The following is a 24,380-nucleotide window of genomic DNA, read 5'->3' as shown; positions in this document are numbered from 1 at the left end:
GGAGCGACGGCACAAGGGGGAATGGCTTCAAATTGCCAGAGTTAGATGGATACTGGGAAGAAATCCTTCCCTGTGAGAGTGGTATGCCCCTGGCACAGGTTGGCTGCCGCATCCCTGGAAGTGTTCCCTTCCATCCCAAACCATTCCATGATTCCACGATCCTACGAAGAATGAAGCCAGCCTTTGACTTTTATGAGACCAATAATGTTATACCACAGCCTCGCACCAGTTATGGTGTCTGTGGCAAATAACGTAGGACTTTGATTTGGGTTTCACACGCGGGGTTTGGTTTTGGTTCTCCAGACCCGAAAGTGAATATGAAACATCCCTCAGAGGTCAAGAGTTCAATGGAGTGAAAACGCCACAAAAACATCATGTTGGAGTCTTCTTGTGTATCCAGCGTGGCACCACTGAAACCAGGGACACTAAAGAGATGGAATGGACTTTCGGCAGGTTTTCTGTGTTACAGCATGGAATATTTGCACCATAATGACTACGAACTTGTACAGCTGCTTTATTTTTAAACTAAGAGTGCGTTGTGTCGGTTTTGGGGGAATTGGCACTCACTTTTTATCAGCACCAAGACGTGCCCTGCATTCCCAGGGTGTCTGGAAGCCGTGGATTGCTTTTCACAGCTCAGGGTTCAATTTTGGTGCGCCCCTGCCCTCCTTTTCACACAAAACAGTGTGAGTGTAGCCCCCTCCATTTGTGCTGGGGTTTCATTACCACCCCTGAATGCATAAATCGGATATTTTTTATCTCAAATTGGCTCTCAAAGCGGAGCGAAGGCTCTGGCCGCGCCGAAGCAGCGAATTATAACTGAAAACGCGTTTTTTTGACGCTTTTCCAGCCTTTTTTCAGCCGTGGCTGAAAGAGCCCTGAGGACCCGGAGGGGCGGTGCCGGGCCGCGGGCCCCGCCTGACTGACAGCCGAGCCAGCCAATCACAGCCCGCGCTTTCCACCGTGACTCCGCCTCTCTCTGCTCAAACCGCCCAATCAGCGCGCGGGAGGTTAACGGCCCGTCCCGTGCCAACGTCGGCGGTCAAAGGCGCCAATGGGCACAGGGCAGGTTCGTTACCAATGAGATCAAAGAGTTAGTGGAGCAGCGACACGCTATTGGCGAATCCGCCTGTCGGTCATCGCCGCCGGGGCCGGCGGTTGGCTGCTGGGGAGCAGGGGGTGGTTTCCGGGGGCGGGAACACTATATTAGGGGCGGACAAAGGCGGCGGCGAGGCCGTTCAGCCCGCCGCCATTTTGCGTAGCGGGTGCTGAGCGGCAGCGGACGGAGCGCGCTCTCTGCTCTTCTCCTCCTCCCTCCGCTCCATCATGTCGCGGGATCGCTTCCGTAGCCGTGGCGGCGGCGGCGGCGGCTTCCACCGGCGCGGCGGCGGCGGCGGCCGCGGCGGCCCCAACCACGATTTCCGCTCGCCACCGCCCGGCATGGGCATGGGGCAGAACCGCGGCCCCATGGCGGGCGGCCCGCAGGGCCCGGGCGGCCCGCCGGGCGGTGGCCCGAAGCCCGAACCGCCGAAGCCGCCCACGTCCACTTCTGCTCCGCCTTCTTCGTCCTCTTCAGCCGCCTCCACCACGGCAGGACCCACCGGCAGCCAGGCGGGAGCGCCTCCATCCTCCGCGTTGCCCGCGGGGCAGCAGCCGCAGCAGCAGCCGCCGGTGTCGGCGCCCTCCTCGACTCCCTCCGGCCCGCAGCCGCAGTCCAAGCCCAGCCCGAGCCCCACGCCGGCCGGCGGCCCTAAGAAAGGACAAGGACAGTCTCCCGGCGGCGGCCCCAAGGGGCCGGGCGGCCCGCAGCAGGGGCCGCACAAGGGCGGCCCGGGGCACCGCGGCGGGCCTGGCGGGGAGCCGCGGGGCCGCGGGCAGCAGCACCAGGGCCAGCAGAGCCTCGGGGCGCAGCAGGGCTCGGCGGAGAGGAGCGAGAAGCTTTCGGACGAGGTGAGTCGCGGCCCCCCCACACGCGCCTCCCTCAGGCACAAGATGGCGGCGGCTCCGCGCGCCCGCGCCGCCATCTTGAGGGGAGGAGCAGGCGGGGGGCGGTGGCGGGGTCCGGGCGGGCCCGGGGCTCTGGTTTGTGTCCCGGCGCTGTGGTTTGTGTCCCCTGGGGTGCCCGGGAGGTCCCGGCGCTGTGGTTTGTGTCCCCTGGGGTGCCTGGGAGGTCCCGGCGCTGTGGTTTGTGTCCCCTGGGGTGCCCGGGAGGTCCCGGAGCTGTGGTTTGTGTCCGCTCGCAGTTCTCCCGGGCGGTCTCAGGACTGTGGTTTGTGTTCCCTTACGATTCTCCCGGGCGGTCCCAGGGCTGTGTTTGTGTCCCCCCGCGGTTCTCCGGGGTCCCCGGCGCTCCCCGCAGCTAGATGGTGCAGCACGTAGTGATGGCTCGAACGCTCTGCTTCTTTGTAGGGGTTTAAAGCGAACCTTTCTCTCCTGAGGCGGCCTGGGGAGAAGACTTACACACAGCGTTGCAGGTTGTTTGTTGGGAATTTGCCCGCTGATATCACAGACGAAGACTTTAAAAGATTGTTCGCCAAATATGGGGAGCCAGGAGAGGTTTTTATCAACAAGGGAAAAGGCTTTGGATTCATTAAATTGGTAGGCTCTCATGCTGTGTGTCTGTCCGTTTAATTCTCGCGAATTAGCGATGTGGAACTTGGTTCTCTAAAACCGGGTTTTAAACTTCCCCCAGGAATCTAGGGCCCTTGCAGAAATCGCGAAGGCGGAGTTGGACGATACCCCGATGCGGGGCCGGCAGCTCCGCGTTCGCTTTGCCACACACGCCGCTGCCCTGTCGGTGCGGAACCTCTCGCCCTACGTGTCCAACGAGTTGCTGGAGGAAGCTTTTTCCCAGTTCGGTCCGGTGGAAAGAGCTGTTGTGATTGTAGATGATCGAGGTAGATCAACAGGAAAAGGCATTGTTGAGTTCGCCTCAAAGCCAGCTGCCAGGAAAGCCTTTGAACGGTGTACTGAGGGGGTGTTTTTGTTGACAACGTAAGTACTTCCCCAGGATTATCGTTTTAAGTTGAGTAGAGATTGTAGGCTTCTAGTTTTTCAGAGTGGAAGTTCTTACAGAGAAGTAAAATGAGTGTTTTCTGTTCAGCACTCCCAGGCCAGTTATTGTGGAACCATTGGAACAATTGGATGATGAAGATGGTCTCCCAGAAAAGCTTGCTCAGAAGAATCCGATGTATCAAAAGTAGGTACTGTCTTTTGTTATAAACAGGATATAGGTGATGTTTTATGTAGTATTGTCCTGGGCTCTGAGGGGGATGGAGTAATTTTTGAGAAACAGGCTTTGAATCTTGAGATGTATTGCCAGTTCTCTCTTTTTGTTCGTATTTTTGTATAAAGTAACATACTGATTCGTTTAGTATGCTCGTTACACAAGCAGTTTTCTACATTGTGTCACAAAGAAATAGAAGCCCAGTAACAGATGGTTTTGGTGTGTGGAGAAACTCTTGAAAACCAGACTTGAACTGTTTTATCCTATTGTTGAGAAATGTCATCTCCCTCAAGGCGTATCTTGTGTTGATGATCCCATGGGGAACTTGGAAATTGGTTTTCATGCTTTGAAATGAGAAATGAAGTAAAATTTTAACTCATTCCATGATTAGTAGAAACTTGCTGCCTGTGGATTTGCCTTATGTGCTGACCATTGACATAAAGGAATGTTAAAGAGTTTAGAGGAGCCTTTTCCAAAGTAGCAGTTTTAGGTTAGAATCTGTATATTAAACCTGTTTGTTGTAGGATTGTTGTATTTTCCCAGATCACAGAAGGGAGAACAGGGAGGGAGATCCAGTCAGTCTTGTTTGGCAGAGAAAGTTCTCAAAATTCTTGCTTTGATCAAAAACTGTAAGTAGTTTAGAGACAGCTTTGAAAAGAATGTGGATTAATACAGCATTCCTAAAATGTTGAAGTACTTTTATATTGTTAATGTATGGGAAGCTTTGAACTTTCATGATTTTGTGTCATTAATTACTGAATGTTAGACTCCGGTTTCTTTATAGGACAGAATAAACTGTTGGCCCTCAGGGATTTTGAGAACTATTTAAGTGAAAGTGAAGGCTGTTATTTGCCTTTGACACACAGTGCTTTGGCACTGGAAAAATCCACTTCTCTGTGTGCTGCTGCTCTGAGTAGCTGTGCCTGTTCAGGCAAAGGCCTGTCTTGTTTGAGGATTTTGCACCTGGAATTGCCAGCAGTGGAGAGTCTAAAGACAGTTAAGAAAGAGATAAACAAGTGGTAGCACTCTAAAGATTTGCCTGGATGTGATAGTGCAGGAGTCTCTGTATCTGCTGTGATAATTATTCGTGGGAAATGCTGCTGTTTAAGTCTGTAAAGTGCTGCACTCCCATCACAGCAAGTTCTCTGTCCCACAGTTGTCAGGTATTTTCAGGGCTCCCTTGATGTTCCCTGATAATTCAGTTATTCTGCTCGTGATCTTGTACTGACCTTGAGTTTCCAGGTTTGCCCACTCTGAGCATTTTCCTTTCTGCAGGGAAAGAGAGACTCCTCCCCGTTTTGCTCAGCCTGGCAGTTTTGAATTTGAATATTCCCAGAGATGGAAATCTTTAGATGAAATGGAAAAACAGCAGAGAGAGCAAGTGGCAAAAAACATGAAAGATGCCAAGGACAAACTTGAAAGCGAGATGGAAGATGCTTATCACGAGCACCAGGCAAACCTCCTGCGTCAAGGTAATTGGTTCTGAATTCTGTATTTTTGCTTTAAATGCTGGGCTTAGATGCATGTCTGTTTAGTGGGTTAGTGAGTAAATTTATGCTTCCTACTGTGAACTTGGGAATTTCAGAGTTAAAAAAAAGAGCAACCGGTAGGTTTTTTTATTTCAGTGGGGTATTGTTAAGAAGAGTGACATTGGGAGGTACCTGTCTGCCCCAGTGCAGCTGAGGTGGATCTGATTCAAATCTGATTAGAGTCTGGCACGATGTTGTGAAAAAGCTGCTCACAGGCTTCATTCCCGCAGACCTCATGAGGCGCCAGGAGGAGCTGAGGCGTATGGAGGAGCTCCATAATCAGGAAATGCAGAAGCGCAAGGAAATTCAGCTGAGGTTGGTTTGGCTTTCATGGGATTTCGGTTACATTTGTGGGTTGGTTTGGGTTTTTTTTTTTCCATTACTTACCTATGAAAGTTTCTGTTTTCCAAGAGCGCCCTCGCTGCTTCAGTTTGTGTGTGTGAATTGAACTGCAGTGTAAGTGTCTCCTCAGACATTTGGGCATTACAGAGTCTGGTTTTATGCTTCAGTGTAATGATTCAGTGCCTTTGAAATTGCTGATACAAATGACGTTGGTAAATGTTGGGGGTGTCCTTCCACTGCTGAGGTTTAACAGTCTGCTTTGGGGTGAGCAGGCAGGAGGAGGAGCGTCGCCGGCGGGAAGAGGAGATGATGATCCGTCAGCGGGAGATGGAAGAGCAGATGAGAAGGCAGAGGGAAGAGAATTATAGTAGAATGGGTTACATGGATCCAGTAAGTGAAATCGTGGCGGTTTTTGGATGTCTTACCATGCTGAGGAATTCTGCTGATGTATTTTCAAGGTTGCTGTGTCCTGCTTCCTTTGGGTTTGCTGCTGCACCGTGTTTGTGTAGGGGCAGTGGCAGTAGTTGGCTGTACATGTGCTTTATCTCCTGAAAAGTCTGGGTTTTGGTGCTTTATTAGCCGTGCTAAAAGTTGTTTCTTCTACACAGAGGGAACGAGACATGAGAATGGGTGGTGCTGCCACAATGAACATGGGAGGTAAAGAATCTTTTAAGTAATTAGTTCATGTGGTTAACCTAGAAATTGTCAGAATATGATTATATATTTCTCTTTCTTAGATCCTTACGCTTCAGCAGCCCAGAAATTCCCACCTCTGGGAGGTGGTGGCGGCATAGGTTATGAAGCTAATCCAGGAGTTGGCCAAGCAGCCATGAGTGGTTCTATGATGGGAAGTGACATGGTAACGTATCCTCTGGTGGCTTTAGCTTAGCACAAGGGAATTGTGGTTGGGAATGAGTTCTCTCCAGTGTTCGGATGGATGTGGAAATGTCACTGTTAACTGCTGACTCTGGTCAGATGTTTAACACAGACTGTGGCAGTGTGTAGCACTAGAGTAGTTGTTAACCTTTATGGTAGCTTACACACTTGGAAGTTGATTGGAAGTGAATTCAAATGTGCTGTTAAGCATATTTGCAATTAACTCAGACTTCATTGGACTTTGGAAATTCTGCGTCACTGTTAGGCTTGGAAGGATTTTTTTTGTAAACTCTAGAGAATCTGACAAATTTCATTAAAGTACATAATGCAGTAGCTTTTCAGTAATTTGATGTTCTGTACTGATGGACAAGAGAGATTTTTGTTCTCCTTCCCAACGTGTAACACTGTTTCTTTGGCCCTTCCAAGCCTAGGTAGGCTGGATGCATGTTGGTCTGGGTATGCTGTTGAGTCCAGAATCTGCTCTCAGGTCTCTTTCAGCAGCAGATTAACTTAAGTGATCAGTGGTAAACAGCATATCCCTTAGTCTGTGCTGATGTTGCTGTAGAAGAGCAGAAATGCTGGTTTTTAGCTTCAGGCATATTCCAGCCATCCTGGACTGTAGCCATTTGTGGTTCCTGTGTCCCAAAGGAATGATAGCCTGGTGTGTTCTCCCATGTTGGGTATGACACAAAGATAGAGCCTGTTAAAGCTACATCATATCTCCTGTTCTGAGGTATGCTTCCAAACTGTTCTATTTTTAGCACACTACATGTGTGCCTGGGCTTGGAGGCTGCTCGGTGTTCCCACCCTGAAGCACCATGGATGTAGATTAAAGAAATGCTTAATGGGCAGGATGGGAATCTGTTGGCTTAGGTGGCAATACCAGTGTGCTCTCACCCTCCTGAAAGGGTGACACCTGCAGCACAAGCTGAACTAAATGATTTTTGGGTGGGTTTAGGCCTTGGGCTTAACATGCTGAGCTACCACAGTAGCTTGTTGGATATCTTCCATTTTACTTTTTTGGGGAACCATATCTTTGGAATTGTAACTTCTCAGAGCATCATCATTGATTCAGTAGACAGTGCCGTTGGCCTTAAGGTATCTCGATAATCTACTGATATTTAAGCAGTTCCTAAGCTTCCTGTGAGCAGTTAGGCAGTGTGTGGTGGATGCTGTGTACATTTTTCTCCTCAAAACCGTGGTACAGGTGCATGTTGAACTTGTGTAATACCTGAAACGTGATCTGGTCAAAAGGGGTGACAGTGAGGTGGATTAACTGCCTGGAGTTTCTTAGGCTGGGGATCTCTGCCACACAGTGCTGTCACAGTTCCTGTGCTGATACCTTTAAACAGAATTGGAGATGAGCTTGAAGCTGCCATGAATTAGGCAGAAATAACCTAAATAATGACTGAGATTCCTTTCTCGGAAGGATTGACACTGACTTTCAGAAGTCAGGAACTCGAAGTGTGGATTGTCAGTTGCAGATACTTTTTGTAACAAACCACCTACCATTGTTCTGTGACTCAGTAGTGGGAAACCTGGTTGAAATGAAAGTTTAAAGCTCTCTTTGACCTCATAAATGTGTAAGTTCTGTAGGTTGAATGCTGATCACACCTACTAATACAGTAACTGAACAAAGTACATGCAACTAGAGGTACTAGTAAAAATATACCCGAAGTGTCTGCTTTATTGCAGAGTAACTCAGCTGTTACACCTTGGTGTGAAACCTTTCAGTGCTGTGAAGTTGTGACTTTCCCAAGAGCTTGTGGTGAAGGTGGGGTGGGAAGGGAGGTGCTGGCTGGATGCACACCCCCTCTGTGCATAGCTCTAACTGGACACACTGAGCGCTTGGAACACTTTTTGCATCTGATGCAGCAGCAGCTCTGGAGTATGTGGGGTTTGAACAAGTGCCAGTCTCTGCTCGAGCAGTTGTGATGGTTTAGGAAAAGCACTGGTCAGTAGCTTTTTTCACTTTTTTTTTTTTTTCCCTTCTTGCAATGCAGTAGTGCTCACAATGAGTTCTGGTACTGCCTAAGGCCTCTGCAGTTTAGTCAGCAGACCGTAGTCTTAACCCCATCTTGAAAAGCTCATGGTCTCTAGACAGCACATGCCAGTCCTGGTGAGTAGGCATTCTGTTACATTTGATGAATGTCAGCTCCTGCTTCAGCCAACCGGAGCTGCCTTCTCTGATTAGGCTTATTTGGAAACGACAGTGATGTAATCTGAGCTTTTACTGCACTAAAGGTGAGAAGTTTGCAAGCTATTTGCATTAACTTGGTTGAAAAATTTTGCTAGAGCTCATTTGGAAAAGTTGTTAATTCACATCTGCACTAATGCTTACATTTCTAGCACTGCAGGGAGGATCTGTTCTTTGTAACAGATGTATGAGAATGCATCAAGTGGGAACATACCTCAAGGCATGTATTACAATAAACTAATTTTTAAATTACCCTTTTTTCCTTTCTATGTTCCCGGTACCTGTGGATCGACTCAATGGTGATTGTATCGACGAACCTTGACTACGGAACCTTCTAAAAATATATACTTAACACACATGGACATCAACTACCTATAATGAACTGTTAATTCTGTTCCAATAGCGTCCTGAACGCTTTGGGCAGGGAGGTGCGGGGCCCGTGGGTGGCCAGGGTCCCAGAGGAATGGGGCCTGGAACACCAGCAGGATATGGTAGAGGGAGAGAAGAATATGAAGCCCCAAACAAAAAGCCCCGATTTTAGATGTGACCTGTAGTTTCATTCCAGTTTGTTTTTTGTCTGTCTTGTTTAGACACCAACTTCTTAATTCTTGCATTTTAGTAAGAAAGCTACGTTTTTATGGATGTTAGAAACTTACTGACCTAATATTTGTAAGTGGTCTGTTTGGGCGAGTACAATTTAATTATGTAATGCAGTGTTTCAAAATCAAATTTAGCTGTTTTTTTGATGTATAACGTCCCTAACTTGATGGCAGTGTACCTTGTGCCACTGAATTCCCAAAGTGTACCAACCTTTTTTTTACTGTGCTTCAAATAAATAGAAAACTAAATGTAGTAACTCTTCTTGCCAGTCGTGGTTAAACAATTGAGGCTGAATCCCAGACCTGCTGCAGTAACCCGAGAGCCTTGAGTCGAGGTTGGACTGGACCAGGGTGTGGAACTGCAGCGAGGAGTGAGATCTCTCCCCACAATGCCTCTCTAGCTAAAGATTGGGTTCAATTGTAGCCGAACTTTGCAGTAGATGCAGATTTTTTTTGAGCAGTCGTTGTGCTGCAATAAGGAAGCAAATGGAAACCTTGCAAGTGCTGTAAGATACAATATTTAAAGCTCCACTGCAAGCAGCATAGTAACAAATTCCATATTTTAGCTACGGCTGACGGGTGGTGGGATGGTAGCACTTGCCACCCTGGTAGTCACTGCTTGGAATCTTTTAAAAACTTAAAGCAGAAGACTAGCAATGGTTATTTTAAAATAAATTCATAGAATGCCTTGCATTGGCTGACTTCCTAACTAAAGGATTGTTAATGTGATATTTATATGCTCTTAAGCTGTCTTGAGATCACAGGATCTGGCCTTTGCTCAGTGTTGTAAACCTGCCTGAAATTGCTTGGCAAAAAGACCAGAAGTGTTACTCGAGTGATTAAGGTTAACTTGCTTATGTCCTCATGCTAACAGTGGACTAATTTGCCTAGTTCAGAATACAATCATTTGTATTATGGGGACTGCAGGAACTATTCCTAAATCGTGTAGCTGGTGGGCAAATCCTAAAATCCTGTATGTAAAACACAGCAATCAGCTTGCTTGCATGATGGTTATCGCTCTTTTATTATTGATGTTTGGAGATAATGCTTCAAAAGTAGTATCTGAATCTGGAGTTCAAGAGTTAATACTACACAGTGCAAATAAACTCCCTTTAAGGTTCTCTTTGTAGAAGATCTGATGAATTCGTTAGCTCGCTGTTCATTGTATTAAGCCCCAGAAGAATTTCAGAGCATTCTGGACTCATTGGTAAGGTAGTTGCTTTGCTTATTATTACACTGTACCAGGTGAGCTGGGAACGTGACTTCCCAGTGTCAAATACCTGAGTGTTAATGCAGGACACATCAACCTGCTTGGCACAGAGTCTGTAAACTTAGCTTGGCTGTACCTTCACACGATCCCCAGCCACCAGTGTTCTGTGAGTAGCTTTAATCTTCCCAATACCTTTCCATTCCTTGTGCTATAAGCATTGGCTAATTCTAAATTCTATGCTAAATTTTCTCTGTGGTTAAAACTTTAGTGTCAGATTGCAGTATTTTAGAGTGAAGATGGCTGATCCCTCTTGAAGTACTGTTACCCCTTAAATGACAAGTATAGCAAGTTGGGAAATACTGATACAGGTAACGCTGACTGGGAACGTGAAGCTCACTAAAGACTGACTCAGCTTGTTTGGTGAACGCTTCTTAGTTACCCAGAAAAGTTTGGGGGTTGATAACATGCTACAACAATGAATTGCTCTTCAGGAAATTCCAAATTGGCAGTTCCTAAACTGCAGACCAATTACTTGGGAGTCCTTGTATTGGGTAGTTCACAGAGGAGCAGTATGGATGCAATTTGGGCTGTTGAAGCAGTTTGAAACAATGTGTTTGCTGCTGGAGGGTGTTCGTGGGACACCCACAGAAGCTGAAGGTGTCCGAGGTGGGGAATTCTGAACGTGAACATTAAATTAATTTTTTCAGTTTATTTTTCAGATTACATGTCATTCTTTATTAAAAGAGATGCTGGTGCATATCCTAAAGTATGTTCTTTTGTAGTTCTGTAACTTGGAAGAGTGAAGGATGCTGCTGTCCTTGTACCTTACAGAGCTTGTCTTTGGGTACCCCTGTTTTGTACGTAAGCTACTGTTGTTAGGTATTAAAATAGCTGAGTTGCAAAACCATGATTAGTAAATATTTTGAAAGATTTGGCGGTTTCCAAAACATCTGAAAGTTTGGTTAAATCTGGCTTTGTTGTAGCTGCATAAGCAGAATTTCTAAAACAAGTTCTGCTTTGAGTTGCATGTACTAAACAGGCATATGATGAATTAGCCAACTTCATTTAAAGACCTTTTAAAAGTGGTGTCTTAAAAGCTGGCAAACACGTCAACTTTCAAATCTGGTAAAGTTCCTAAATGTGGGAGGCGAGAAAGTGATGTTCCTTTGATCTGTTCCTATGAGGTTTTGGACTTTTTTCATAAACTCAGATTTATATAATGGAATCTTTAAAACCATTCAGAAAAGTGGTTTGCTGGACAGACCTGGTTTTGGATGGTCTGGATCGCATAACACATTTTTGTACCGGACTTGGAGGACATTGGCTGTTGCAATTTAGTTTGTTCTATCAAAATTGAGCCCATTTTGACATTTAGAGCTCTAAAAACTGCAGCAAGTAGAAACCGGTATCGTTATACATATGTCTTTGCACTTTCTCAGAAATGAATACAGAAGAATCTTAACTTTCTGGTGTAGACACATTACACGAATCATTTATACAGCTGATGAGAAACTGAAACTGCTTTTGAGATTTTGTGGTATTTTTGTGGTAGACAAATTCTTGGCTTCTCCTTGGCAACCATTTACTGTGGCAGCAAGTTCTTGCTGGAGTTTTGAGACTGCAATTTACACTTTAAAAACTAGTGGCCTGCTACATAACTGCACTTAGCCAGCATTTCTGCAGTTCATAACTGTGAGGAACGTAGTACCACAAATGGCAATGGACATTAGGACCCGGATGTAGTATTCCTGCTTGCTCCGAGATTCTCATTGCCGACTGCGTCCAGGTAGGTAACAAGCAATATAATATAACTTGGTGACTTTCTATGTAATCTTATACTGTGGGTATTCTGACATCACACTTCTGACTGTGGAATTACAGTGCAGCACTCCATACCTGTATGTTGAGCTTGCATCAAAAGCTGTGTGGTTTTCGGTTTTGAAGCTTTGCCTCGTTCAGAGACAACGAGCAACTTACTGTGGTTCTTAGCTGAGGATTTCCAGACCCGATTCCTCTGTGCATACGACTCGGCTTGGGTGGATTTTTCTTAGTTCCGATGTAACGAAGATATTCTTAGCTGAGCACTGTGGGGAAGAGGGACTGTGATCTTGGACTCACTCAGTTAGTCGACTGGGTGCTCTCAGTGCCTAGAAAAGAACTTGTTTAAACTTTCTGTAGTGACCCAGTGGCCCATCTGCAGCTCATCCCTGTGTAGAGTCTTGGCTCGGTAGGAATGCGTTAATAACCGCTGCTCTTGCCTCGTGTGCGCTGTGTGAGTCACCTCAAACTCCTGGTACAGGCAGCTCTGAGACTGATCTGGAATATTTTTGAGAACATAAATGAGTGCTTGAATTAATATCCCATGAATAGTTTCATAAAGCTTATATTGGACTTTGCAGTTGTCTTTATTTTAGCCTTTGATTGACAAGCCTGATACATTCCTGTGCTTTAATTGACAGCGATGAGATTCTGTTACTTCTGCCTGGTAGAGTCATCCTAGTAGTGTAATGCTCAATTTCATTTTTCATCAGTCTTGGGGATGTAATTCTAAACTCTTCATTACTACAACTACTGACTGCAGTGTTCCAGGATTAACATGCTTACCTTGCCAGACATCCAGACATGCTGATCTCCAGCTCTTTTGCATTATTCTTGAACCTGAATTTCAAGGTCCCTTGTTCCTGCATGTAGTCTGGCTCTTGTCTGATACTCAGTTTATTTCACAGGTGTTGTAATGTGTTTTCCCACTTGTTCTGCAAAGTTTTGCTTTGCATACTTGTTTCTGGTATTATTGTCACTTTTGGACCCTTCTGTGTTACCTTCCAGGCAGGACTCTTGCTGGTGAACAGGGATCTGCTGGACAGCCTTGCCTTCTGCTGTACCCACCTTTCCATGTTCCACTGGACACTTGAAGTAGCAGCTGCACCTTGAGATCATGACAACAGGTCTTTGGTTACACCCCAGTGAGTGTAGCCAACACCAGCTGGTCACACAGTGACACCTTGTCACAAAGTCAGTTTAACTTTCTGTGATGGCTTACCTTTACCTGTGACTGGGATCCACTCCATGATTGCTCACCCTTACTTGGAACTGGGATCCAGTAGAAAACCTGCTGGCAGCCAGCGTGCTGTTCTGTAGCAAAACTGAATTAGTGATCTTAAACCAGTGCTCAGATCTGACTTCAATTTTTCTAGTTATCCAGTCCTGGATACTTGACTTTCAGGAATGTCGTGGAGGGGTTACTGGCACATCTGCCTCGTTCTATGTACTTGAACTTAGCACGTTTTTGACACTCTTGGAGCGAGCAATTTGTGAGTGAACCGTGGGCTCAGAGCAGCTCTGGCTGCAGTAATGAAACTTGGTGTGGTAGCAAACTTGAAATAGTCATGTCTGCTCTAAGTCAGTCTGTAACAAGTGGGTACAAGGAATGCCATTCAAGTGCTTGCATTGTGTTTCATCTTGGTTTTATCTGTGTGTGAAAAACACTTTTTCTCAAAAGCTTACCTGAAGCTCAGAAGTGTGGTGTCAGAATACATTGTACTGCTAGGCCCTCCGAGCAGACCTGGTGCTGGCAGGAGAGCACAGCACAGCGTGGATGGGGCTTTACTGTAACATTAAGCATACAAAGTGTTGATTTGCTTGCAGTTCTCCCCATAGCTAAACACTGAGGCCTGTGAGTAGTTTAGGACTCGAGCAGTAATGGGGTTGCATGTCTCTGTTAATCATTGCCAGCTGCAGTGACATGATCAGGAAGGCCAGTGTTCTGTTCCATTATGTTCAGTGAGGCTGAGCATGTTGGGAAGGATGCATCCAAGTATAGTGCTCTGGGGAATCACTTGGCTTCTTCCACTACTAGCAAGTTTGGAATCAGCTAATTAGCTTCAGATTTTTTTCTCTCTCCATACCAGCTAGTGGGGCTGTTAAATAGCTGCTGCCTGGCAAAGGAAAAAACGGGAGGATTGGCCTTCTCCCAGCTGTGTCATTGCTGCTAGGTAATGATTGACACGTTAGGACTTGGCTGTGCAATCCCGCAGTGGTCTGTGAATACCCCATCTCTATACATGTTGCTTCTGAACACCAGTACTGAAGAGCTAACTGGGGAGGGCTGGGAGGAGCGTGGCCAGTAGGGAATCTGCAGTGTTTAAAGGATGCACAAAGATATAGTATCCCTTATGCATGGGGTTTGTTGCTATGGCAGAGAAAACAATATGTGCATAACTCTCCTGCTCCTGAGGGCCATGAGAAAACCCAGGTGGTGGGTTGGACACTAATCCTGAACTTGTCCCTGCCTGGTCAGATCACGCTGTGCCCGAGGTGTGATCTGCTTCCCAGCTGGAGCTGTACAGAGCCTCGGACCACATCCCCAGCTCTCACCATTGCAGGCTGCCCTCAGCTGTAGTAAAGGGGGGTCTCGAGAAGGGAAGAACCTTGCTGAGGATAAAAGCAGTGACAGTGCCAATCTTAGTGTCTGCCTTTGGCTTCTGAAGCACTTGTAGGACTGTTGAACCCAAGGGCTCCTACAGTCCAGGGCCACTGCACTCCCTCATGAAGGGGAATAGAGGGCATTGCTGCAGGACACAAATAGGGTCAAATAGTTGAAGTAGCTGACAAAATTAATGCCTTCACATAAGGGATAATATACCTCTGGCTGCAATCAAACCTCACTGTGCTCAGATGGGGGGTTATGGTTTGTGCTCACACAAGGTGCAGTTCTTCAGGCAACTACCTGCATATTCCTTCAGCTCTTGATGAGTGTTAAGGCCAGCCTATTTCTGCCCCTTATTCTTCCACTTAATGGTTTGGAATAACTGATAAATTACCCCTCATAACTAATCAGTCCATGTATCTTAAACCCTTATTTTTAAGTTAGTTTTGAAATGGTCCAGATTTGCTGTGTATGACTCCAATAACTTCAGTTGTTATCCTTTAGGTGAAGATGAAAGCTGAGTGACACCGGAGTGCTCATCCATGGGAAGTAAGTACCACTTTTGTTCTGCATGGATAAAATAATAAAGGTTTCTGGACACTTGATGTTCAGTCACTGAGTACCTTTGAATTGGGGAACACTGAGAAGTTGGAAAGAGTGAATAAATTAAATGTGTAGGGTAGAACTTAGTGCCTGCTGTCATGCCGTGGGCTTGAGCACCCTGACTCCATCTGGGCTTCATATCTTGACAGCAGCGGTTAAAAATACCTCTCTAGACGTGGGTTTGTACAAAAGATTTCAAAATCACTTGGGTATAATAACTTGGGAATGTTTTTCCAGTCGAGGAGCCGAGCATGAGCACATCCAGCACGGTGCCCAGTGGTGTGTGGAGGGACCAAGGGAACAGGTGGACAAGTAAGTAGTTGTTCTCCTTACACTGCTGTGAGAGTTCAATAGCCCATCACCCTGTGGTGGGTTATGTAGTTCCTACCTGAAAATCGTGATTAATCTTAATTTTATATAAAGTTTCAGAATCTTGCTTCTGTAGTGCCAAAATGCCACCACTGTCTGAGGCCTTTCAGCCCTGCAGCAGCAAATAAACTCTGTCCTCTCGAGAGCTGCAGGTGCTCAAACAAGAAATGACCATTCCTGCACTCAGGCTACAGAGAATGGGGTGGGTGATTGTCAGCATGGAAAAAGGAGAACAGAGCAGCTGCTTCTCAGATGTTAACCCAACTAAACCATGTTTAAAAAGCTACTTGGCTGAAATACTTTAACACTGAACTTTAAAAATAACCTGGAGTATAAATCAGCATGTACAGGAGCACGAGCAAATAGCAATTCAGGGAAATAAACCGACTTGCAGAGCTGGAATTTATGACATTTTCCCTCTAATTTGCCACTAAACTACAAGGGGGAGCTTCAAATATTTAAAATCCTGTGTGAGGAGCAACATGCTGAGTACCTTCACTCAGAAGTCACAGGTAAGTAACAGCTCAGATGCTACAACTGAACGTGTAAGAGGTGAAGCCAGTGGGATTCAGTGGGTGCACTCCTGTAGAATCCTGTGTGGTTTGTCACTGCTGCTCTTGGTCCTGGCATAGGAGAATACACAAAGCTGTTTCAGATCTTAGAAATGTGAATTCTATTCCTTTAATCTCAGATCTGATGTGAGAAAGTTCTAGATAATGTTTGGCAAGCACGTGGCCTGTTGTGATGCTGATTCCGTGTCATGACATGTAATTTCTGCTGGTGGTGTTTTCAGTCTTTCTGATAATATGCTTTGTACTTGCAGAAGGAGAAGTCTGATTGCAGTGAAGAGGAGCCAGGAAGATACAAATCTTTAAAATAAAACATTTTACTATTTTTATAAATGGCTTCTGTTTTATTCCAGTGTATTCAATGAGTAAGCAGTCTGTCCAGTGTGGTATGGCTGGGTCTGAGAAACACGAGTTTCTGGATGTTTCACCCATTCCTTATCCCCATTTTGAGTCTTGTGTAGTTCTGTATGATAGAATTCCAAGTGTTAACCTGTGCCTGATTGGTTTTTAATAGCTTTCTTGGTGATGACTCTAGTAATTAAGGCTGAGATGCCAAAGTTAAGAGTTAAGTGCTGGGTTTAGCTCTTGCAGCACAAATTGCCCTGGTTCGTGTTGCTTCACCTGATGCTTTGACAGCTGTACTGTGCACATACTGTGCACATGCTGTCACTCATTAAATATCATCTTTTGTTTAAATCTGTTAATGTGTTAAAATACACCAGTGGTAGCTGTGCTCATTGTAGCTGGGTCTCCTCCTGCAGTGGCATGAGGAGTCGTGAGCGTTTGGCTGGGACCTGCTTTGCCAGTTTAGAGCAAAATAAATTGAATTTCATGTGGCAGAGTGACGCAGACACTTGAGGTGTCTGGGTGCCTGGGGGTGCTCTAGGAGCTGCTGCTGTTCTCTCTCAGGCAAACGGGTGCTGGGGAAGGGCAAACCGAGGTGTTCCACTGTGACTTTAGGATTGTCTGGGTCCTGAAAAGGCCTCGGTGAGTTTGTGGCTCCTCAGTAGCTGCACTGCAGGGGCTGGGCTTTGGTGTCTTTGTTTCCACAGCTACTGCACTTGTGCAGCCTTTTTTTCCTTCAAATTCTGTTATTTTCCAGTAACTTGTCCTCATTTCCACTGTTGCAGCACTGGCTGCTTCCTGTGTGAGACTGTTCCAGCATTCCATGTGCGAACTTCACCTCAACTCCCTTTATGAGCAAACCACAGGCTGTCCTGTAGGGACAGGGGATGGCTTTTCCCCCGTGCTGGTGGTGGCTGTTACCACCCCTTAGGTTATTGTCCTTTGGCTGGTGAAGCCAATCACCTGCTTCTACCAAATTAAGTAGCTCCTGTAATTAATAAAAAATCAGAGGCTGAGAGCAGCTACACTTGAACAATATCCTGAGAGCAGTGACAGATGCCCTGATGCCCCAGCCCTGTGGGTCTGCTGAGCTGCTGCAATCCTTTGTTCAGGGTTTGGTCTTTTTTTTTAAATTCCTTTTCTCCCAAGGAGCTTTCCAAGCCACCACGGGCTGGAGCCTGCCCTGGCCTGTCGCTGTCTGTCATTCCACACGTGCCAGCTGGAGCAGGGAGAGCTCCAAACCATGGCACGCAGCTCCTTGGCCGCGGCTCTCCCAGCCGAGCTGGGGAATCATGTGCTGCCAGGAGTAAAAATAGTCACTGCCCCTGCTCGCTGTCGAACCGGTGCCTGTGGCAGCCCCTGCCCGGCGCTGGCTGAGCGGGGTCGCTGCGGGTCCAGCCCGGCCGTGCTCCCTGTCCCCCATCGCTGCTTCCTGGGGCCTGGAAAACGCCTCCCGCTCTCATGACTTACTGGCATTAAAAAAATATTTCCACTTGACTTGCACACACGTCAGTGCCCGCGGCTCCCCCGGGCCCCTCGCCAGTGCCGGGCTGCCTTTGCCGGGAGCTCGGTGCTGGCGCAGGCGGTGACGCAGGACCGGGGAGCGCGGGGGCCACCCCCGTCACCCCAAACCGGCCTCCTCATGCTGCTGCCTCCTCACCCGGCTCCTGCCTGGCCCCGGAGCCACGGGCAGCACCGTCCGTGCCCTGTGTGACCCCCAGAGCCACGGGCAGCACTGTCCGTGCCCTGTGTGACCCCCAGAGCCACGGGCAGCACCGTCCGTGCCCTGCCTGTCCCGTCCCATCCCCGGCCGGCGGGTGCTGCCGTGGGTCGCACCCGCTCACGGAGCCCACCAAGCTGTAGGATTTCGGGTGCGGTTTTTTCTCCTCCTTCCCATTTTTTTTTTGTCCCTCTCCCGTTCTGTTTTGGTGGGAGGATGTTGCTGCTGGCGGGGGGTGAAGCTGCAGATCTGAGCACCCCCTTCCCCGGCAGCACCCCGGGGCTGGGAGGGCCGTGTCTGTGCGGGGCCGGGGCCGGTCCTTCCCCGAGGCCGATCCATCCCCCCGGTCGGTCCTTCCCCGGGGCCGGTCCATCCCCCCGGCCGGTCCTTCCCCGGGGCCGATCCATCCCCCCGGCCGGTCCTTCCCCGGGGCCGGTCCATCCCCCCGGCCGGTCCTTCCCCGGGGCCGGTCCTTCCCCGGGGCCGGTCCTTCCCCGGGGCCGGTCCTTCCCCGGGGCCGGTCCTTCCCCGGGGCCGGCCCGCTCCTCCCCGCTCCGCCCCCGGGCCCGCCCGTCCCGCCATGGCGGCGGCCTTCACCGCCCTCCGCGTCTTCCTCGGGCTCTTCTTCCTCCTGACCGGCGTCCTGAAGCTCTCGGACCGGCTCTCGGCCGACCTGCACCGGCACATGGTGAGCGAGGGGGCGAGGGGGGCGCAGGGCCGGCCCCGGGGGGAATGAGCAGGTTGGGGTGGAGGGTTGAGCCCTTTGGGGTGCAGGACCGAGCCCTTGGGGGGAATGAGTAAATTGGGGTGCGGAGCTGAGCCTTGAGCGAGAATGAGCAGGTTGGGGTGCAGGGCTGAGCCCCGTGGAGCGTGGGACTGACCCCCTCAGGGTGCAGGGTTGAGTCACTTGTGGTGCAGGGCTGACTCGTTCAGGGTGCAGGGTTGATCCCCTTGGGGTGCAGGGCAGAGCAGAGCAAAGCAAACCCCCTGGAGGGGCTGTACCCCCCAGCCCCAGGCTCAGGGCTGCCCCGCTCCCCTCCCACCCTTCCCAGGCGTCGGAGTTCGTGCGCTTTGCCAAGGTGTTTCCCCTGAAGGAGTTGGGGTTCGTGCCGGAGCCAGGCGGGTACCTGGCGGCCGTGGGCTGGGTGGAGGCGACGGCCGGGCTGCTGCTGGCACTTGGGCCCCAACTGCTGCAGGAGATCAGCAACTTCGTCCTCAGCGTCGTCATGATCGGTGAGAGCCAGCGGGCACCCGCCACCCCCACGGGGTCTGGGGGGATCCTCGGCTGGGGACCCCCATTCCCACGCTCTGCTCCTCGCCCAGGTGCCATCTACACGCTGCTGGCGCTGCGGGAGCCGCTGGCCATGTGTGCCCCGGCCACCCTCTGCCTCGGCCTCCTCCTGCTGCTCAACATCCGCGGGTACCCGGCTGCCCCCCGGCCCAAGTTCGAGTGACCGGAGGCGGGAAGGACGGATGGCTCGGACGGCGGGAAGCGATGCCTGCGTGATATTTTCAGGGATGGCATCGCTTCCTGCATGGTAACTTGCTGCTGAGGCCCGGTGTGTCCTCTCCTGCCTCTGCCAGGGACCCTGGTGCTGGTTGTCCCCATGCTGTGGGCTGGTGCTGTGGGCTGGGGCCGTGGCACCACTGTGACACTGCCGTGGCACCGCCGCCGCTCCGGCAGCTCCGTTGCTAAACTTGCACAAGGTGTCTGGCTCTTCCCGGCGTTTGGCCACGCCGAGCAGGGGCTGGCTCTGCTCTCCTGGGGGCTTTCGTATTTTGGAATAAACCCTCTTGTTTTTCATATTTTGCCTTCCTGTTTATTTCTGCCTCCCCCCCCCGTGCTGAGCTGTGGTGGCTGAAGGGACCTCCTGCGGCTGGAGGCCCCAGTCCCCAGGAGCAGCGCCTGCAGAGAAGGCCTGGGGACACGTGGGAGCTGGTGGCAGCTGGTGTGGAGACAGAGGGACAGCGGGGAGAGCCCGTGTGGGGGTGGGACCCCCCCAGCCGCCTGGAGCCACCCAGCAATGTGCCAGGCCACTTGCTGCACATCCAGGGCGTGACAGCAGCACCACAACCCCCAGACAGTGTGCCTGGGCAGCCACGTGTTTTTGGGGATGTTGCTCCTACAAGATGACTCTGCCATCCCAGATGGGCATGAACCCCAAGATCGCATCTGAACCCAGCACATCTCCTGGGACGTGGGCTGGGATGGCTGTGGGGTGAGACTGGGATGAGCACAGGGGGTACAACACCCCTGCACGCCCAGCAGGAACACCCATAAATTGCAGGGCCACGCAAAGCAGTGAATTGGGTGCTCACAGAGCTTGGGAGGCCTGGGATGCTGCTCCCCCTAAATCCAGCTTTGAAGCCAACAAAAGCACCAAGAGCTGGGGGGAGGCAGATTCCTGCTTTGATCCCTTCAGGGCATCCCCTTTTCCCCCAGCTGCCGGGTGCAGAAACTTGACCCTCCACTGCTTTCATCCGGGCGTGGGTGGGAGCAGGGCCCTGGGAAATGGTATTGGATGTGGCTGGGGGCACGCAGGGGGTCAACAGTCCTGGCCACCCCCACATGCCCCCAGCCCCGGCAGCCGGCGCGGGGGGTCTTAGCGTGGCTCCAGCAGGGAATCCCCCATTACATACACACACAGGTGCTCTCCCACTCCAGCTGCTGTCCCGCAGGGGGGCTTGGAATGGTGGCGGGGAGGTCAGGCAGCCCCTGCCTCCCCCAGCACTTAAAGACTTCCCCAGCCTGGCTGGATCAGACAGTGAGGAGCAGCCGGAGGGGACGCAGCCTCTCCAGCCCGCCCTGGTGGGGTGAGTAACCATCGTGGGGTGGGTGACATGGAGCATCCCCGGTGCTAACGGTGGGGGAAGGAGAAGGAAAGGGGGACAACTGAGGGATCCAGGGGCCCTCAGGGGTCCAACTGAAGGCCCGAATCCCCCCCAGGCTCAGCAGCTCACACCCTCCATGCCTCGGCCCGGTGCTGGGTGCTGCGTGTGCCGAATCCGGCCCTGCCATGCTGGAAAACACCAGCTGGTGACTCAGTGCTGTCGGCGAGGTGTGGGCAGGCGGTGATGGGAGGTGAAATAGCTGCAGCCCTGGATACAGCCACTGCGGCACAACGTGGTTTCCCATGGCTAGAACTGGAGGCAAACCTACCCGTGCAGGGCTGGGGGGTACGGGGGGCTGCTGGCCCCATGCTCCTACCTCCTGTCCGTGCCTGGGTCTCTCCACTCTGGAGCACCCTGAGCCGGTGGGTGACTTCTTGGGGGGATTTGGGGTGCTGGGAGAGGGCTGGGGTGGGTGGCCCTACAGGCACGTGCTGTGTGGGAGGTGTTAAGCCCTGCAGCTGCCGGCTGGAGCCAGCACAGCACCCCCGGGTGCCTCTGGTCACGGCTCTGTCCCTCGGACACGGTGCAGCTGCGCCTGCCGCTCCCCGGGGAGCCCTGGCTGGGCGGCTGATGGCAACCTCTGGGCTCCCTCGTGGCATGGGGGGACATAGCTGGGGTCTCCTCATCTCCTGTGAGGTCTGAGCCCCTCCAGCACACAGTGGCATCCCCGGGAAGGCTCTGCCTCTGGCGCCCAGCAGTACTGCGGGTGCCAGCCACAGAGGTGTCCTGTGTGGGTCAACACCCCTTCCCTGTCCCCGAGGGCTGTGCCTCTGACTGTTCCCTGCCTTTGCAGGAGCCCAGGATGAACAGCTCAGCGCCGGGGCCGCTGCCGACGGGACACACGGGGGAGTGCCTGCCCAGTGACCCGGTGCAGTTCGTGCTGGTGCCCGTCGTCTACTGCCTGGTGCTGTGCGTGGGGCTGCCGGGCAACCTGGTGGCCTTGCTGGTCTTCCTGCAGAGCGGCAAGGTGAGGAAGGCCATCCGCATCTATCTCATCAACCTCACGCTGGCCGACATCCTCTTCAACCTCACGCTGCCCCTCTGGATCCACTATTACCTGTCCGGGGGGGACTGGCTGCTGTCGGAGGCCGCCTGTCGCCTGGCGGGGGCCGCCTATTACCTGGCGACCTACAGCGCCGTCACCTTCATGGCGCTCATCAGCTTCAACCGGTTCTGCGCGGTGCGGGCGGCGCGGCGGGCGCTGCCGCTCACGGGGCCCCGTGGTGCCGCGCTGGCCTGCGCCCTGGCCTGGCTGCTGGGGCTGGGCTGCGCCGTGCCCACCCTGGCCGCCCGCCAGACCTTCCCCGCCCGCGCCGGGGCCACCGCCTGCTTCGAGCAGCACGGGCGGCACCGCGCCTACGCCTACGCCATGGTGGGCTTCTTCGCCGCCGCCTTCCTGGTGGTGCTGGGCACCTACGCCTCCATCGCCCGGGCGCTCTCGGTGCCCGCCGCCGCCGCCTCGCCGGGCTCCCACCGGCAGCAGGCGCGCGCCATGGTGCTGGGGATGCTGCTGGTCTTCGTGGTCTGCGTGGCCCCCTACCACCTGACGCTGGCCCCCTGGGTGGGCAGCCGGCCCCCCACGCCGCCCTGCGGGCCCCCCGACACTCTGGACGTGCTGCACGCGCTGAGCGTGGCCCTGCTCAGCCTCAACAGCTGCCTGGACCCCCTCGTGTACTGCTTCTCCATCCGGCGCTTCCGCGCCGACCTGGGCCGGACCCTGCGCAAGATCGGCCGGTGCCTCCCGCTGCCCCCGCCGGGCCCCCCCGGGCCTGTGCCTGGCACCCGTGTGTCCTCCTTCACCTCCTCGTAGCAGGGTGGGCACCTGGGACCTGCCCCCGACCGTCCTGGTGCCACAGTCCCGGTGGGATGGGATCCCTGGGACCAGGCCAGGGATGGGGAGCAGCGTGGGGGGAGCTCTGACTTCAGGCACCCTCTTCCTCCTCCCACCCCGCTCTGTTCTCTGCACTTCTCCACGTGCCCACAGTTTCTGCTCACGCACAGATCCTACCCCTGCGCCGCAGGCACTGAGAGGGGGGCACTGGCACTAGGAGAGAGGCTCGCCCAGCAAGGGGGGCTGTGTCACGGTGGGACGTGAGGAGACAGGACTGGGAGGGATGCCCAGGGGTTGCTGTCCTTTCCCGGGGATCTCCATCCCACAGGGACAAGCATGACCAAAGAACCCTGTGGCATGAGCTGGGCTGCCCGGGAGCTTCCTGGGCAGGGCTGTTTGGGGTCCCACAGCCGGTCCCATCCTGCAGCGTTCCTGAGCCTCGCGCCCATGTCCCTCCTGCTCTCAGCCAGGATTAAAAACGAATGAGCCAAAGGCTTCCCCAGTCTCTTTGCTGGCGGGTGCCTGTGCCATGCACCGAGCAGCTCCTGCAGCCCGGGGAGGGCTGGAAGCGGGGCAGCCCCCGGCCCCCCATCCCGGCCTCCCATCCCAGCCCCGCTCCTGCGGCAGGACCCTGTGCCAGGGCTGCTCTTGCACCGGGGGCTGAGCCCCGCGCCCCCCTGCCCCATCCCCTGCCCTGCCCGCGGGTGGGCGGCCCCGGTGGGCGCAGCACAGCCCCAGCCCCGCACCTGCCGCCCCCTCCCTGCGAGCCCCGGCGCTGCGGGGGCGGCGGAGCAGCTGCGGGGCCGTGGGCGGCTGCGGGGGCGGGAGATGGTGTTTTCCCAGCCCTGGCTCGTTCTGCTGCCAGCACGGCCCCGCTCCCGCTGCCGCACCGACGGGAGCGCGGGTGCTGCGCAGCCACGCGGGGTCTGGGCATGGTGGGGGGCCGGGGTGCATCGGCTGCCCCCCAGCCGGGGGGTCTCACTCCCCCAGCACAGGGCTCCTCTCCAGCACGTTCCCACCCACCGGTGCAGGGAAGGAAGCGTGAGGCACCGGGCAGGAGGAGATGGGCTGCCTGGGCACTGCTGGCACGGGACAGGCAGGGTGGCAGCGGGCAGTGGGACGGGTGGGTGATGCTGTGCCTTTGGGTGGTGGGTTATTAAGGGTCACCTAGTTGCCAGTGGGAGGTGAAGGTGTGGGGCAAGGCCAGACCCCCATGAGAATCGTGCATCGTCGTGACCCAGGCAGACCCCAGCCCAGTTAACCCAGTGTGGGCTCACGGGGTGTCTGTGGTGCCCGTGGTGCCCGGGCACTTCGCTCTGGCCCCACGGGCAGGGCTGGATGGAGCAGGTCTCCATGTGCTGCAGTGCTGCTTCTCAGCAGAGCTGGGACATGTCCCAGGGTACCTCTGCTCTGCACCCGGCCCCGGGCCAGCCGCCTTCGACCACCCTGTTCTTCCCCTTTTGAAGTTCATATTAAATTTTAATCCTTTTATATAACTGCTGAAGGAGGGGGTAGAGCTCTGCTCCCCGTGTGCAGCAGGAGCAGCCGTGTCAGCAGTGCAGGGTGCTGCAGGGCCTGGGGGGTCTGCAACTGGGGGGGGCAGCAGGACTTTTGGGGGGCTCTCTGCGTGCCAGGAATGGGGGCTG

At 52.5% G+C, this 24,380-nt stretch overlaps 3 protein-coding genes across 6 annotated transcripts; all 3 read left to right on the top strand.

The window, feature by feature from the left end:
* The first annotated feature begins 1,029 nt into the window (after positions 1-1,029).
* Positions 1,030-16,279, top strand: SFPQ (splicing factor proline and glutamine rich). 4 transcript variants are annotated; one of them, XM_032709783.1, is made up of 12 exons: positions 1,030-1,950; positions 2,410-2,598; positions 2,693-2,994; positions 3,104-3,199; positions 4,502-4,698; positions 4,986-5,070; positions 5,370-5,487; positions 5,706-5,754; positions 5,835-5,956; positions 7,977-14,954; positions 15,246-15,320; positions 16,201-16,275. In XM_032709783.1, exons 1-10 carry the CDS (start codon positions 1,327-1,329, stop codon positions 7,977-7,979), a joined length of 1,785 nt encoding a protein of 594 aa, XP_032565674.1. In that variant the 5' UTR covers positions 1,030-1,326; the 3' UTR covers positions 7,980-14,954; positions 15,246-15,320; positions 16,201-16,275. The 4 variants fall into 4 exon arrangements, with proteins under 4 accessions (XP_032565674.1, XP_032565675.1, XP_032565673.1 ...); XM_032709782.1 differs by having other exon boundaries at positions 1,031-1,950; positions 14,910-14,954; positions 16,201-16,279; XM_032709781.1 differs by having other exon boundaries at positions 1,031-1,950; positions 8,574-14,954.
* Positions 16,280-18,510: 2,231 nt separating this feature from the next.
* Positions 18,511-19,815, top strand: TMEM35B (transmembrane protein 35B). The gene is made up of 3 exons (XM_032710030.1): positions 18,511-18,699; positions 19,064-19,244; positions 19,335-19,815. The coding sequence occupies exons 1-3, from the start codon at positions 18,592-18,594 to the stop codon at positions 19,463-19,465; spliced, it is 420 nt and encodes a 139-aa protein (XP_032565921.1). The 5' UTR covers positions 18,511-18,591; the 3' UTR covers positions 19,466-19,815.
* A 1,890-nt stretch (positions 19,816-21,705) lies between these two features.
* Positions 21,706-22,713, top strand: LOC116798146 (platelet-activating factor receptor-like). Its single transcript, XM_032710317.1, has one exon. The coding sequence runs from the start codon at positions 21,706-21,708 to the stop codon at positions 22,711-22,713; it is 1,008 nt and encodes a 335-aa protein (XP_032566208.1).
* Positions 22,714-24,380: the final 1,667 nt, after the last annotated feature.

Source organism: Chiroxiphia lanceolata, chromosome 24 (assembly GCF_009829145.1).
Source record: "Chiroxiphia lanceolata isolate bChiLan1 chromosome 24, bChiLan1.pri, whole genome shotgun sequence".
NCBI classification, from domain to species: domain Eukaryota; kingdom Metazoa; phylum Chordata; class Aves; order Passeriformes; family Pipridae; genus Chiroxiphia; species Chiroxiphia lanceolata.
The sequence above is the reverse complement of the archived record's forward strand: the minus strand, read 5'-3'. Positions and strand labels throughout refer to the sequence as shown.

What these genes read in the sequence shown, in the direction of transcription:
- SFPQ (XM_032709781.1), top strand. Translation starts at nt 1,327, where the DNA reads ATGTCGCGGGATCGCTTCCGTAGCCGTGGCGGCGGCGGCGGCGGCTTC. An exon ending in CGCAAGGAAATTCAGCTGAG is followed by an intron (nt 5,071 to 5,369) that starts GTTGGTTTGGCT and finishes TGGGGTGAGCAG; the next exon opens with GCAGGAGGAGGAGCGTCGCC. An exon ending in GAATGGGTTACATGGATCCA is followed by an intron (nt 5,488 to 5,705) that starts GTAAGTGAAATC and finishes TCTTCTACACAG; the next exon opens with AGGGAACGAGACATGAGAAT.
- TMEM35B (XM_032710030.1), top strand. Translation starts at nt 18,592, where the DNA reads ATGGCGGCGGCCTTCACCGCCCTCCGCGTCTTCCTCGGGCTCTTCTTC. An exon ending in CCGACCTGCACCGGCACATG is followed by an intron (nt 18,700 to 19,063) that starts GTGAGCGAGGGG and finishes CACCCTTCCCAG; the next exon opens with GCGTCGGAGTTCGTGCGCTT. An exon ending in CCTCAGCGTCGTCATGATCG is followed by an intron (nt 19,245 to 19,334) that starts GTGAGAGCCAGC and finishes CTCCTCGCCCAG; the next exon opens with GTGCCATCTACACGCTGCTG.
- LOC116798146 (XM_032710317.1), top strand. Translation starts at nt 21,706, where the DNA reads ATGAACAGCTCAGCGCCGGGGCCGCTGCCGACGGGACACACGGGGGAG.